This window comes from Lineus longissimus, chromosome 1 (genome assembly GCF_910592395.1).
Source record: "Lineus longissimus chromosome 1, tnLinLong1.2, whole genome shotgun sequence".
Lineage (NCBI taxonomy): Eukaryota > Metazoa > Nemertea > Pilidiophora > Heteronemertea > Lineidae > Lineus > Lineus longissimus.
In genome coordinates, this window is record NC_088308.1 from 16,320,620 (window position 1) to 16,337,195 (window position 16,576).

Sequence of the window (16,576 nt, forward strand, 5' to 3'; positions counted from 1 at the left end):
TCATGTGAGTGTTTTCCTGAGTAAGTCAAATTTGGGAAATATATTTTTTGGTAACTAAAATTGGCATTAGTTAGCATCATGGGAGACAAGGATCCTCCTACATTAGAGGTGTGTTTGGATAAGAGGACACATGCTAGCCGGCGTTACACCAAGACAGAGACTACTGTTCGGAAGCATTATGATGCAGCCATGGGGTTGAATGCTGTAGAACCGCGAGATGAGGAACAGTTTGAGTTGGAGGTGCGGGCTGCCATCAAGGCACAGGCACAGCTCAAAGAGATGTATTCGGACTAACAGGATGTTCAAGATGAGATCGATTACCATACAGATAACGATGCCCGAAATGAAGGAATGTCGGGGGATGCCCAAGCGAAGGAGGAAGCCGATGAGAACCGATACAAGGATGCCTACATTATGATGGACGCAAAGATCCAAAGATTGGAGGGGATATGGCATGGCCCAGCCGACAAGGCGCCAAGTAAGAAGTCTGGTTCATCAAAAGCACATTTTCCCCTGATACATTTACCAAGTGTCTTGCATCAGCGTTCAAGGATATGAACACAGGGATCACTGGGGATCAGCTGACTGAGATCCTAGCCACTATCACACAGAGGAAGCGGGACTTAAAAATCCCGAAGTTCAAAGGAGACCCACTGATGTTTGATCAGTGGAGGAATCTATTAGAGGGAGAGATATCTAAACCCGGATACACAGAGACTGAGAAGGCACACTTTGCCATTTCAAAGGAGACCCACTGATGTTTGATCAGTGGAGGAATCTATTAGAGGGAGAGATATCTAAACCCAGATACACAGAGACTGAGAAGGCACACTTTGCCATTTCACTGCTGGAAGGTGAATGTCGCGAGATGGTTGCAGCATTGAAGGACCCTACTTATGAGAATGTACTGGAGGTGCTGGAGAACAAGTATGGGAACTCACTAGCCAGGATTAACAAGGCTGTAGTGGACATTGCCAATATGAAAGCTGTAACTGGCACCGGAGCCAAGGAGTTGGAAGGGATATATGGTAAATTACTTTCCAATTGGAACTATCTTACCAAGAAGACTGATGGCTACTGTGATCTAACTGAAAATAGTTGGATATTTACTGCTTTGGTCCGCCCAAAGTTGCCAAGGGTTCTCATCCGAAAGTGGGATGGTGAGCAGATGAAGGACTAGGTATGTGAAGAATTCACCGTTGCCTATTTCCTTTGATCAGCTGTTGGAGAATCTGAAGGAGGCCCTACAAGTAGCGCGGAGGACAGAAACTACGTCGACTACAAAGAAAGAGAGCTCATCTTCTTCATCGAGCAAGAGCCATGCTAAGAGCCACAGTCAACCCTCGAAGCCTAGTGGATATGCCTTGAGTGTGAACGAGGTGAAGAAGACAAGTCAAGGCTGTATTTTCTGTGGAAAAGACCATCCATCATTCCGTTGTACTGCTGCCGCGGGAATAAGCACCGATGACCGGTTCAAGAAGGTGAAGGGCCGTGGAGCATGCTTTAACGGCTTGTCTACGTCGCATGCTGTAAAGGATTGCAAATCTAGGTCATGTTCGAAATGCAGCAAACGCCATCATAGTCTCTTACATTGGGAATCAAAACGTTAAAACGCGGATAGTGGGGCAAAAGAGGATCCACCACCGGAAGCGAGTGAGAGTAGCGGTTCAAAAGATGTTGTGAAGGCTGGAGTTGGGCTAGTGAAGGCATTACAAGGACCCCATTCTGTACTCATGAAAAGTGCAATGGTCAAAATCGAGTCAAAGTCTGCAGTATCAAAGGCGCGAGTTCTCTTTGATTCTGGTAGTGATGTCAGCTTCATAAGCAGGAGAAAAAGCAAGGAGATACAATTGAAGGGGAAGGAGATGGATGCAGACTTCACTCTGGCTGGAGGGAGTGGCATGAAACTGAAGACCCAGAGAGTGCAATTTCGTTTGTCGTCCTTGATCCCGGATTGGAAGGGCGAAACCTTTGAGATTGTAGCTTATGTGATTGATAAGCCGAGCGCACCCCTCCAGGAGGTGGATGTGGATTTGACCAACCTACCACATCTCCAGGGACTCCAACTGGCCGACAACTACCCGAGGAAGGAACCAGAGGAAATCGATGTGATGCTTGGAATAGAGGACACGTTGCACATTTTACTTCCTGACCAAGTTACTGGGCCTAGAGGAATGCCCATAGGACAGAAGAGCCATTTTGGATGGATTCTCTCGGGAGCATACAGCGATGGAAAGTCCAACAACAGGCCAATGATTAATACGGTACATGTATGCAGCGTCCAAGTCAAAACGGATGAAGCAGATACAGCCACCAAGCACTGGGCATTGGAGTATATGGGAATACTGCCCTATGAATCAAAGGACCAACTCACGGATTTGGAAAAGGAGGCCCTCACACAGCACAATGAGAAGACGACTGTGGTGAATGGACAATTCGAGACTGGACTTATCAAACACCCCAGATGGAAGGAGAGATGTTTGAAGCCCAACTACCAACAAGCGAGGAGACGATTGGAGGGATTGGAGCACAGACTTCAGAAGGATCCAGATCTTTGTAAATCATACAAGGAGCAAATCAAGGAGCTGATTGAAAAGGGTAAAGCTGAGAAGGTGGTTGTTGAACCAACATATGGCAAGGAGGACGGGAATTGTCAGATTTGGTACCTACCACATCACCCGGTTATCAGGAATGACAAGGTGGGATATGGAGACAGACAGGGAACCGGATGTTTACCGTCTAACAACTGTAACCTTTGGATTGAGCTGTTCGCCATTTTCCAGTATACAGTGTATCCGTGACTTAGTCAGTGAAATCGAGGACAGATTTCCCAAGGCAGCATCAGAGTTGAAGGAGAACATGTTTGTTGATGACGTTTTATCAGGAGACAAGACTGTCCTGGAGGCATCGGAGCTGGCTGTAGATTTCAAGGAGGTACTGGACATAAGAAAACTGCCACTTAAGAAGTATGTGTCTGGAGGCTCTTGACGACAGGGACCGTGTGTCCTGCGAAGAGATCACTGTTGGAGATGAGGCATTCTCGACAAAGAGGTTAGGAGTAAAGTATGTCCCATCTGAGAATGTTCTGATGTTTTCGTTTTTTAAAAAGATGGATGATCTCGAGACAGAAACCAAGAGGACCCTATTAAGGCAACTACACAGGATATACGACCCCATGGGCTTACTGTCCCCATTCAAGCTAAGAGCAAAGCACCTCTTTCAACAAGCGTGGATGGCAGGCACGGATTGGGATGAAAAACTCCCTGAGGAGATTCACGAGAAATGGACCCATTGGAAGGCAGAGGTTCAGGAACTAGATGCGATAAAGGTCACAAGATGCTTTGTCCCCGCTGAATGGAATAACCCCTGTTATAGTTTGCATGGATATGGCGATGCATGCGAGGCATCCTATGGAGCTGTAGTCATGATAAGAGTCACTGATCGAGACAGCCCCGGAGTATATACTGCCATACTAAGCTCAAAAACAAAGCTGGCACCACTGGGCAAGAAGAGAAGTCTGCCGGAGCTGGAACTAATGGCAGCGCTCATTACAGCAAGATTGACTCGGAGCGTGGAAAGGGAACTAAAACTACCGATAGAGGATGTTCATTGCTGGACGGACTCGGAGATCGTCTATTCATGGCTAAGAAAGCCACCATACACCTGGCAGACGTTTGTAACTAATCGAGTTAGTGAGATCCAGGCTTTGGTCGAGCCGAGCAGATGGGGACACATCCCGGGAAAGATCAATCCAGCGGACCTGTGTTCCAGAGGATGCAGTGTAGAAACGCTTGTGAATTCCCAGTTATGGTGGGAGGGGCCAGGATTCCTCTGCCTCGATAAGGAAGAGTGGCCCAAGCAAAAACCAGTCAGCCAGGAAGTCACTGAGGAGGCTGACACTAAGAAGAAGACAGCAACTTCGAAAGCCTACACACCTGCCAATGTTGTCCAAAAGGGACAAAAGAAAGACGAGGATGAAAGGGAGAAATTGATCGAGAAATTTGAAGGATACAACAAGTTCCTGAGAATCATGGCCGTGTGCAGGAGTTGGGTGAAGAAGTACAGAGGCAGAAAGAAAATAACCCAAGATAATGAGGATCAAACAGACAACAATGCTCTAGTGGATATATCACCGATCAGAGAAGAGGAGCTCATATGGTTGAGAACGGCCTGGCGCCTCTCTACATCAACGAACTCATTTGCCCGTACACTACCACCCGATCACTCCGTTCTGAGACACAGCATCTTCTCATTGAGCGTCCATTCAGGCTAGTAACATTTGGGGCAAGGGCATTCTCAGTGCATGCCCCTCGAATGTGGAACGTGCTAGCTCATGACTTGAGGAAAGAAATTGACTCGAACACTTTCAAAAAGAACTTGAAAACTGTCCTATTCCAAGAACATTTTGGAGTCTTTTTCTGAAGAGATAAAAGCAGTCAGGGCCAAGAAACCTCTAGCAGAAAAGAGCAAACTTAAATCCCTGGATCCTGTGTGGGATGAGGAAACTGGTCTACTGTGTGTTGGGGGGAGACTGCAGCACTCCTTACTCCCTGACGAAGCAAAGCATCCCATAATACTGCCTACCAATAGCAAGCTAGTGGAGAAGATCACACAGCACTACCACTACATTCACTTTCATACTGGAGTTGTACAGACTCTGTCCAATATGAGGAGCAGATTTTGGGTACTTCATGGAAGACAAGAGCTTAGGAGGGTATTGCCATGCAAACATTGCAGAGAAGCATGGAAGTTAGAACAAAAGATGGCACCACTGCCTGAGGAGAGAGTGACTGTAGCTCAGAGTTTCAGTAGAGTTGGATGTGACTATGCTGGACCTTTGTATGTCAAGGTGTGTAAAGGACCTAATGCCAAGGCATACATACTGATCTTCACCTGTATGGTAACCAGAGCAGTTCACCTGGAGCTGACCTCAGACATGACTGCAGTGGAATTTCTTCAAGGGCTCAGAAGGATGATGAACCGTAGAGGAAAATGTCGGATAATGTACTCGGACAACGCGCAAACCTTCAAAGCCTCTTCCAAAGTGTTGCATCGCATGTTTGATTTGGAATACAAGCTGGCTGTCAGAGACAAGTTGAAACTTGAGGGCATTGATTGGAGGTTCATTACCCCAAGAGCGCCGTGGAAGGGAGGATTCTATGAACGTCTAGTTCAAAGAGCGAAGAGAGCACTGAAGAAGATCCTGAAGAAGGTGACCTTGACCTTCAATGAGATGCAGACAGTGTTGACATATGTAGAAGCCCAGATTAACTCCCGACCACTGTGTGATGTTTCAGCGGATAAGCAAGACCCCTTACCACTGACGCCTGGACATCTGGTCACTGGGAGAAATCTTCAGCTACTTCCCAGTGTGAGGAAACCTGAGAACACACTTGAACGCAATTGGGTGCTTCAGCAGAGAATTCAGAAGATGTTCTGGAAACGATGGTACAGTGAATATCTGGCTGGACTTCAGATGAAAAGAAAGTGGATGGAAGCAAAAGACAATCTCCAAGTGGATGATGTCGTGCTTGTTGCAGAGGACAACTTGAGGAAACTGGATTGGTGTCGCGGACGAGTAGTCGCTGTACATCCTGGTCGTGATGACTTGGTGCGATCTGTTACTCTCAAGACCAAGAAGGGACTGATGAGAAGGCCAATTCAGAAGCTTAGAATGTTGGAGGCTAGGACTGACCAGTCTGACTCTGAGGAGTCGGTTGACCATGATAATGCCAAGGGTTTTTCTTCATGACAAATTTTGAGGACAACTTGGTTTGTTACTAGGTCACTCCATATTTAGCACTTACTGGTGATACTTAGTACTTACTATTGGAGTTTAGTACTTAGTAATACTTAGGGCATACATACTTGCATAATATTTGGTACTTTGAAAATTTTTTGGTGTTTTTTGGTTGAGTTGTTTCATGTTAGTTTAACTTTGCAAATTGAAGCTTTACAATGGTAATTTTGTGTGAAATTTTCCCCAGGTAAAATTTCAGGGGGGAGAATGTGCTGGAGACAACTTGAAGACAGTTTGTCTTCTTTTCGTTTAGTTCCCTTTCGTTCTACTAGGTGGCGTGGGGAGTTTGTTTTGTAAAAATACCCGTATGTAGAGAAGCATGGCGGAAAATCCTGGACCATTAAGCCAGGTCGGATTTTCCTAATCGTCGAATTCGATCGATTCTAATACGTTCTATGGACACCTTTGCGTCCCTGTGAAAGATGAGATTCTGGGGTACCTAAAACTGGTGTATTTAAGACAAAGTGACATTCGTATATCGAGAAAATGAGCTGTTTATTAAGCCATTCCGAGAATTACGTGCTTCTCTGTATGTAGTAGAACTTTCTGTGTATACTATAGCATCCCATCATGCATTACACAGCTGTACATTACTCCAATGCGAGGACCGTTGAATAACCTACGAGACACCCATCACATCGTCTGTGTGTGTGTCATATACCTGTCAAGATAATTGCTGACTGTCTGTGAGCTGAGTCGTTGAGACTGCACTGAGTCGTTGAGAGGAGACGAAATAGTATATTCGTTCTTATGCCATCATATGGCCATCATTACGTACCTTCGCTGTGAACTGAACTGAGTTGTAGAGAGACGAAGTCATCTGCATCTATGCTATTGACCTGATGCTGTTCGTTCGTAACGAGATCGTCTTCGTGTGCTGATTGCTGTCGTTACCACTTGAGGCTACCATACATTGTACCTACTTGCTACTGTTCGTATCGTCTTCGATGATCCACCCCATAGATGAACCCGTGATTGTGCTGTTGTTGCCAATGATCAAGACCAAAGACTGACTTGTAATATCTGTACATAATTGATTTATAGAATATATTGTTTCATACATACAGTTGTCTGTCATCTCATTTCCATCCACACTGGTTGTGACTTTACAAACCTGAGAAATTTAGATACAGTCCACCACATCCAGATACCATGTTTGTCCAGGCACGGCGCATATCCAGGCACCAAGTGGAAGTGATAAATGATTGTTTGTTTACGCCACATAAAGTATGAGCGAGATAAAGGAAGTATTCCATCAGCTGTTCTGAGCGCAAATAGTTGCTTTTACACGAGGACGGTTCTAAAGCCCGGTCTACACTAGCGAACATGAACCAACAATTGTTGGCCAACATCGTGTTGGGCCTTGTTGCGGAGGCATGTTTGCTATTGTTTGCCAGTGTGGACGGGTCGAAAAACAAGTGAAAACATCAGCAAACTTGTTGGCCAATGTTAGCCAATGTTAGGCCAGGCACCTTCTGAAAAACATGTTGGTTGGTGTTGGGCAATCAGCAGCCAATCAGGGAACAGATTTGGATCATGTGATTGAGCTACTGGGACAAAATGGCAGCCTCAATGAAAGATAGAGAATGGCAATTTCAAGAAATTGAACATTTAATTTCGGAATACGAAAACCTTCATCCATCCGCAGGAAATTCTTGAGGCTTTTGGGTCTGAGGCCCTTAACTCTTGAAGGAGGCAGTGATAGGCCCCATGCATGCTTTTTCCACAAGTATGGCTTTTGTCAGTTGCGGCGGCGACGGGGGTTAATCACAACTGAAAGAATTGCCGCTGAAGCACCTTGGCATGCTTTCTTCCTGTGGTATCCATTGTTTTATAGGAAAATGTCGAGAAATGACTAATTTTCCCTCCAAATTGCCCTCAAATTCATGCCAAACACGGCCAAACTTAGCCAAACTTGTTTGGCAATAATTGCCTGTGTTTGATAGTGTGGACGGGTCCCCAAACATTCGCCAACATGATGTTGGCTCATGTTGGCCAACAATTGTTGGCGAATGTTTGCTAGTGTAGACCAGGCTTAACCCTCCTCACCTCGAGCCACTTGAAGCCGGATCACCTGTAACTGGCTTTGCGCTGTCTACACAGAGACGGATCAAGTCGCCGGCCCCAGGTCAGTTCAAGCCACTGAAACCACTCGCCCGTCGCCTGGTGGCGCATGTGACTCTTTTTTCGGTGGAGGTTTGAAAGTTTCCTGGTCGCTCCAACTCAACCCTCGGCTAACTTCTGCTCCACGAGTAGTAAATAATCAATGTAATAGACACAAAATCGAGATCAATCAAACAAAGCTATAAACTGTACACTGACACTCCTGTTATCTATATGATTCTACCGCATGTTTACATGAACTGCTATATCATGATATACCGCGCTACTCGATTTTAGTACCGTGCGCAAAGTGACTCGAGGCCAGTACGGTTCCACACGAGAGATTAAGCGTCTTGAAGTGGCTCCAACCCGCCTCAAGTGACTCGAGACTGCAGCGTAAACGCGCCTCGGGTCAGGTCACTTGAAGACGGTTCTGATTTCGTTCTACACGGTAAAAATTATCCTGACCCGCCTCGAGTTGGCTCGAAGCCGGTTCCAACTTTCTTCGTGTAGAACAGGATAATAGGCCTTTCTACATGGAAGGATTGGAGAGTGATGAAAGACTGGAGCACCTTGTAAGGGCAAGCATTGAGATGGACTTCTCAGAGAAGGGTATCGACATGAAGAAAAAGCCGTCTGTTGAAGACAAGGTGTTCATGGAAAAGGCCAACAAGTCAATCAAACTTGTAGATGGGCACTATGAAATAGGATTGCCTTTTCGTGATGATAACCCGATGCTTCCAGATAACAGGAAACAAGCTGAGAAAAGGCTACAGTCATTAAGAGCAAAGCTACTGGGCAATGTGAAGTTCAGCAGTGACTACAAGGACTTCATGACCAAGATTATAGACAACGGGTACGCGGAGGAGGTCCCGCAAGACGTGCTTAGCAGAAGTGACGGTAGAGTTTGGTTTATTCCGCACCACGGAGTATATCATCCAAGAAAGCCCCAGAAGATTAGAATAGTATTTGATTGCTCGGCGAAACACCATGGGGTGTCACTGAACGATGTACTTTTGCAGGGGCCAAATCTGACCAACGACCTCCTTAGAGAGACTTTCTACGTTTCATATGGTGGCCAGGAGGAGACTTAATGCTGAAGCCAAATGAATACCGAATGACCGTGCATCTATTCGGGGCAGCATCCTCACCGGCGTGCGCAAATGTGGCGCTACAGAAGACAATCAGTACCAACTCGGAGTATGGCACTGCTGATCACCTACTACGTAGTTTCTATGTGGATGACTACCTCGACTCCGTCACGAAGCCAGCTGATGGAATAGAGAAGGCGAAAGGCACCAAAAGGATATTGGAAAAGGGAGGTTTTAACCTCACGGGTTGGTCTAGTAATGACATAGAGATCATTGAATCAATACCAACAGAGGACCGCTCTAAGGAGTTACAAAAGAACTTTGAAAACAGCGACACAATCCCAAAGGAGAGGGCTTTAGGAGTGATGTGGAATCCTGCAAAGGACACTCTGGGTTTTCAGCTTTCACTCGACCACAAACCAGCGACAAGGAGAGGAATCTTATCGCTTGTTAGTACCGTCTACGACCCAATAGGTTTGGCTGCACCGTATGTCCTACCAGCCAAGATGCTACTTCAGAAACTGACTAAGCAGGGAATCAGCTGGGATGATATCATAGACGAGAAGGATTTAAGTCAGACATCATGCTACTTGAGAACTTAGAGATTCCTCGATCTCTTACACCTGCAGAATTCACAGACGTTTCATACCAGCTGCATGTGTTTGCTGATGCGAGCGAGAAGGCTTATGGTGTAGCAGCTTACGTGCGGATCAAAGACAGAGACAGCTCTCAGCTTCATAGTAGTCTACTATTTGAAAGGGGGAGGGTGGCTCCTTTGAAGAAAGTGACCATACCTAGAATGGAACTCACAGCTGCAACCATTGCTGTGAAGAGTGCCGCTGTGGTCTTGAGGGAGTTGGATTATGAATTTGAGCGAGTCGAATATTGGCCTGACAGTATGTCAGTGTTGAGGTACATCAATAATACCATCAGTAGATTCCATACATTTGTAGCCAATCGTCTGACAAGCATCCATGAGGGAGCAAGCCGAGCCAATGGCACTACGTTAATACCAAGACAAAACCGGCCGATTTGGTGTCTAGAGGTCTAAAACTTAAGAATCCAGTGGAGACAGCCTTCTGACTAAACGGTCCAAAGTTTCTCGTCAAGGAGGAGGACAAATGGCCAGAGCAAGATATTCCCAAGAGAATTGGTGACGACGACCCTGAGGTACGAAAAGGGACAGAAGACGTCGTAAATGCAGCAGTGGAACTGGAGGATCGACCTACAGGGCTAGAAGGGCTTTTCGAGAGAATCTCAAGGTGGCAAATCATGAAAGGAGCCGTCGCCCGGATGTTAAAATGGAGAACAAGACAAGCTCAAGATGGAACACTCACTGTTGAGGATCTAGAAAATGCAGAGAAGTGCATTATCAAGCATGAGCAGGAAAGGTTCTATAGGAGTGAAATAATGGCATTGAACTCTGGTGGAGTCAAAGGAACCAGTTCAATCCAAAGGCGTGACCCATACATGGAGGATGGACTCCTGCGCGTAGGCGGGAGATTAGGAAAGGCAGCCTCCTTGACCAAGGAGCAGAAGCACCAGATACTGATACCAAGGAAGTCACCGGTGGCAACTAGAATCTTGGAGGATCTCCATAGAAAGGTGGGACACTTGGGCAGAAATGTAGTTCTGTCTCACCTCAGAGCCAAGTACTGGATACCAAGAGCAATCAACCTCATCAAGAAAATAGTATATAGATGCGTAATTTGTCGGAGGTACCAGGCTAAAGCCATGCAGCAGAAGATGGCCGATCTGCATGTGGACCGTGTCACGGGAGGTGAACCACCCTTTACACGTACTGGCATGGACTACTTTGGCCCATTCATCATCAAGATAGGGAGGAGCGAGCATAAACGATATGGTGTTGTGTTCACATGCTATGCCATAAGAGCTATACATATTGAAGTTGCTCACTCTCTAGAGACTAGCGCCTGCATACAAGCCATTAGAAGATTCGTGTGCAGGAGAGGAGCCCCTACTGTAATGCACTCGGACAATGGGACGAACCTGGTAGGTGCTGAAGCCGAGCTTCGGGAGGCCATCAAGACTTGGAATAAGGATCAAATAGTTGACTATATGCGGAACAAGAACATCACATGGCAGTTCAATCCTCCGTCCGCTACCCATTTCGGAGGACTATGGGAACGCCAGATCCGAACTATTCGCAAGGTCATGTACTCACTTCTGCACGAACAAACTATCAAGCTCGACGACGAGGGACTCAGAACGCTCTTCTGTGAAGTAGAGTGCATCGTAAATAATCGTCCCCTTACTCAGGCATCAGATGACCCACAGGATCTAACTCCTCTAACTCCAAATGCTCTGCTCACACTTCGCTTGGAAACTCCGCTTCCCCCAGGTATCTTCGAATCTCGGGATTGTTACTCGAGAAAACGTTGGAGAAGAATCCAATTCTTAGCTGACAACTTCTGGAGAAGATGGTACACGGAGTACTTGCAGACGTTACAGGAACGCCGTAAATGGCTCAGGCCATCGCGAAATTTGAAACCAGGAGACATTGTGTTGATAATAGATAACTCAGCGCCAAGAAATTCGTGGCTTATGGCCAAGGTAGAATCCGTAATAAAGGACGGTAAAGGGCTGGTACGTTCCGCTGACGTTAAGACAAGGTACTCTTCTCTCACACGCCCGATAGCGAAGTTGTGCCTTCTGCTAGAATCAGCTTAGACGTTTTGATAAGTGATGGACACTCTAAGGGCATCCCTGTTGCCAGTAGCTAAGTAGACTTCAGGAGACACCAGAGCTTGCACATTCTCAGAGGATCGTGATAAGTAGATATTTGCGTCCGCAATCATTAGGACATTTTAGTGTTAATTAATTTGTTGAGTAATTGCTTCGGTTCAAGGACTATCTCCGCAATTAGGGGGCGGGGATGTTCGCGCGCATGCGCATGAAACTGTTAGAAAGACTTGTCGGCGCTTCAAGAAAGAATGCCGGTTTTGCCACGCGAAGACATTAGGCATAGGCCGTAACCTTGTCGATTTAAAACTGCCAAAATTGCTAGTACCGGTAAAGAAGACTAAGCTGAAGTATGTTGTATAAAGATGGTTAGGTCTAAAAGTATCGTATAATCGTTCACTACGTTCACGATTCTAAGCTGATGTAACCACGGTAATCAAGTCGAGATATAAACGCTGACGTTAACAGAGACCGAGTCGTTGATGACATTTGTTTCCCAAGGATGCGTACGAGGTCGCCCGTGCATGAGACGACGTATACTACTAAGAACATCAAGACGAAGAGACTATAAGAGAACACATTTAATACGGTGTAACATCTGTGGTTGTTTCCCATGTGTCAGTGTTTCCAAACAATAGGCAGCTAGAGAGACCATGACTTTTCAATAGGGGGGATACACAGAAAAACTTGTCAATCTATTTTTGAGCGTTCCCAAACAATGAGGGGAAACACTCAAAAACAGAAACACTCAAAAACAGAAACACTCAAAAACATTACACCGGCACTTGCCTGAGAAACCAATTTGGACAGCACAGTCACGATTATATTGCCTAATGAAGTGGCAAAAGTTGTATTCATATGTTATTACAGATGACATTGTCTTTTAGAAATTTGAAGGTTGCGGACGTCACACCTGTTTGGCCTTTATGTTACAAGGAAAACTGATTGAATAACAGTACGAAAATGACCAGAGGATGGTATTGGATTGAAATGGACTGGCAGCATAAGTGACACTAACAACAATAACATAATGAGCCAACAGCAGTTCTTAATCAATTTCTTATTGACCACATGAATATCAGTGAATTGAATGTCCCAGGCCAGCAGTGACAACTGTGTTCCACATGGGTTTATTCATAAATCATTTTGATGGAGAAATCATGCCATTCTTAAAGGAGTGACGTATTCGCAGTAACAATGAATAGGCTTTATAACCTGCATTAGGCTTACGTCATAATGTGCTGTTCCATCTAATTTGACACAACCCTTATACCTAGTCATAAATTTGACGGAGTTAGTAATTTTTAAACTCTGCTCCGATATGAGGTAAGTGGGATTCTCCCGTATATAACAGAAACGTCGATTTTCAAACATGGAGTATTTTATTGAATTAAATCTGCTTGTCCATATTAACAATCAAATTTGTGTAATTTATGACTTAAATAACTCATATGAACAACCAACTGTTAGAAATTGTTTTGCGACGTTACAACACTAAAACTTATTCCTAGCCGAAGATCGTGCTATCCCAAAATTCTGGTCTGTCAATTAGGGTCGTTTAAATTTTGCCCCGGCAGCGGCCGCCTCGGTGCCACTATGCAGGTCCTAATGGTATTAGGCGTAGCCAGTAACCGAATAGACATTTAGTTGTGCAGTATCAAGCCCTGGCTTGTACTTTATTCAGACACTTGAAACCTTTCCTGGAATTTTGCTATTCTAAATTAGTGATGCGAAGTTCAGTAGACATCCTGCCAACGGTGAGCGAGAAGTGTTGCATTTCCGTTGGTCTAGAGATGAGCAGCATATCATACGCTTAAACATGATGAAATAATTGAAAACAGACTTTATTTGAACCAAGATCTGAATTTAGCGATATCGATTGTACTATACTCATAGTGTATTGCGATCAATATGATTAACACTGCCTATTATTTTAAAACTCTGCATCGAACACGTTGATGAATGATGATACCAGTATAAACAGGGTGTTAATAATATTCCAGGCAACATGCATGTCCAGCACCATGCATGTCCAGATACCATGCGAGTCCAGGCACCATGCATGTCCAGATACCATGTTTGTCCAGGCACGGTGCATATCCAGGCACCAAGTGGAAGTGATAAATGATTGTTTGTTTACGCCACATAAAAGTATGAGCGAGATAAAGGAAGTATTCCATCAGCTGTTCTAAGCGCAAATAGTTGCTTTTATACGAGGACGGTTCTAAAGCCCGGTCTACACTAGCAAACATGAACCAACAATTGTTGGCCAACATCGTGTTGGGCCTTGTTGCAGAGGCATGTTTGCTATTGTTTGCCAGTGTGGACGGGTCGAAAAACAAGTGAAAACATCAGCAAACTTGTTGGCCAATGTTAGCCAATGTTAGGTCAGGCACCTTCTGAAAAACATGTTGGTTGGTGTTGGGCAATCAGCAGCCAATCAGGGAACAGATTTGGATCATGTGATTGATCTACTGGGACAAAATGGCAGCCTCAATGAAAGATAGAGAATGGGAGACAAGACCACTAATGAATATTCATAGGTTGGAGGGTCGAGGCATATCAATTAGACGAGTGCATGTTTTTAACTCTCAAGTACATATTTGGAGAGGTATTGAAAAAATATTTTTTGTGGCAAGTCTACAGATATAAATTATTTGATGAAAAAATTAATTTCGAATTTTGCTAATTGGGTAATAGGGGGCGTGTTTTGAGTTTTTTCTGCCAGTTGGCTGAAAAGAGTGCAAATATCAAAGTCTGTCTAATTTGTCGATTATCAAAAAATTTCCGTGGTCAATCACCAGTTTATTTCTCACCATTTACTTGCCCGACTGTCCGGAATAACATAATCTAAATTTCAGATGCACAACCGAACGCAATATTTGATGCGTCGCGGTCAAACATTGACAATTTAACTGCTAAAAGGCTTAAAAAATCAATTGTGGTCTTGTCTCATGGCAATTTCAAGAAATTGAACATTTAATTTCGGAATACGAAAACCTTCATCCATCCGCAGGAAATTCTTGAGGCTTTTGGGTCTGAGGCCCTTAACTCATGAAGGAGGCAGTGATAGGCCCCATGCATGCTTTTTCCACAAGTATGGCTTTTGTCAGTTGCGGCGGCGACGGGGGTTAATCACAACTGAAAGAATTGCCGCTGAAGCACCTAGGCATGCTTTCTTCCTGTGGTATCCATTGTTTTATAGAAAGATGGAGAGAAATGACTGATTTTCCCTCCAAATTGCCCTCAAATTCATGCCAAACACGGCCAAACTTAGCCAAACTTGTTTGGCAATGTTTGCCTGTGTTTGATAGTGTGGACGGGTCCCCAAACATTCGCCAACATGATGTTGGCTCATGTTGGCCAACAATTGTTGGCGAATGTTTGCTAGTGTAGACCAGGCTTAACCCTCCTCACCTCGAGCCACTTGAAGCCGGATCACCTGTAACTGGCTTTGCGCTGTCTACACAGAGACGGATCAAGTCGCCGGCCCCAGGTCAGTTCAGGCCACTGAAACCACTCGCCCGTCGCTTGGTGGCGCATGTGACTCTTTTTTCGGTGGAGGTTTGAAAGTTTCCTGGTCGCTCCAACTCAACCCTCGGCTAACTTCTACTCCACGAGTAGTAAATAATCAATGTAATAGACACAACATCGAGATCAATCAAACAAAGCTATAAACTGTACACTGACACTCCTGTTATCTATATGATTCTACCGCATGTTTACATGAACTGCTATATCATGATATACCGCGCTACTCGATTTTAGTACCGTGCGCAAAGTGACTCGAGGCCAGTACGGTTCCACACGAGAGATTAAGCGTCTTGAAGTGGCTCCAACCCGCCTCAAGTGACTCGAGACTGCAGCGCAAACGCGCCTCGGGTCAGGTGCCCCATATCAAATCAAAGAGCTGAGGACAATTTTGGGAGAATAATTGTGTGGTCAGTTACTCTTCATTCATGCGTACACCAGATGTGACTCAACTTCTAGAATCTTTGGTGTTGGTAAAAAGACTGTTTTCCAGAAGCTTGTTAAAGGTGATACCGCACTCAAGGCCTGTGCAAAGTCATTTGCTCAACTGAAACAGACTGCAGCTGTGATCGAAAGCAAGGGCTGTCAAGCAATGGCTGTAATCTTTGGAGGCAAAGCAACTGACTCTCTTGCATCATTACGGTACAGAACGTTCACAAAGAAAGTGGCCAGTTCTCAATCCTTTGTGACGCCTGAACGACTTCCACCGACAACAGCTGCTACAAAGTTTCACAGCATGAGAGTTTATTATCAAATGATGGTATGGATAGGACAAGACAATGATATTGAGGCCTGCGAGTGGGGCTGGAAACTTGATGGAGCACAGTTGGTACCAATCGAAAGTGACATGAATGCAGCCCCCGATAACCTTCTAAAGATGGTTCATTGTAACTGCGCGACAGCCTGTAGCAGTCAGAGATGTAGCTGTAGAGGATATGATCTCCCGTGTACTCCAGCTTGTGAACCGTGACAGTTGGATACATGCAACAACCCGCATAACCAGACATTAGAAGAGGAAAACGATGAAGCTGACCAGACATAAAGCAATGACTTTTTACATAAGAGGTGTGTCTGGGAAGCCCTGTTTTTTTATCTTGATTAAACCAACCAAATGTTATTTGTAATGGTATTCACTGCATTCCTAATCCCTTAAAGCATGGGAAAGGCATCACAATGATGAACCTAGCTCAAATGTCAGTGAATAATGTAATTGTCATATATTGCTGAATTCGCCGCTTCGGGCACCATTTTGATATTCATTTGAAACAATTATGTATCATACTGTTAATAAAATTCCCTGATATTACTATTATATTATATTATTCGATATATTCTCTTTGGTTACATA

General features: G+C 44.9%; 3 protein-coding genes across 3 annotated transcripts; all 3 read left to right on the plus strand.

Moving 5' to 3' along the window:
- The first annotated feature begins 4,762 nt into the window (after positions 1-4,762).
- LOC135485300 (uncharacterized) lies at positions 4,763-5,752 on the plus strand. The gene has a single exon (XM_064767206.1). It carries the CDS (start codon positions 4,763-4,765, stop codon positions 5,750-5,752), a length of 990 nt encoding a protein of 329 aa, XP_064623276.1.
- Positions 5,753-9,020: 3,268 nt separating this feature from the next.
- LOC135485361 (uncharacterized) lies at positions 9,021-9,596 on the plus strand. The gene has a single exon (XM_064767344.1). The coding sequence runs from the start codon at positions 9,021-9,023 to the stop codon at positions 9,594-9,596; it is 576 nt and encodes a 191-aa protein (XP_064623414.1).
- A 670-nt stretch (positions 9,597-10,266) lies between these two features.
- On the plus strand, positions 10,267-11,685 carry LOC135485423 (uncharacterized). The gene has a single exon (XM_064767466.1). It carries the CDS (start codon positions 10,267-10,269, stop codon positions 11,683-11,685), a length of 1,419 nt encoding a protein of 472 aa, XP_064623536.1.
- The last annotated feature ends 4,891 nt before the right edge of the window (positions 11,686-16,576 follow it).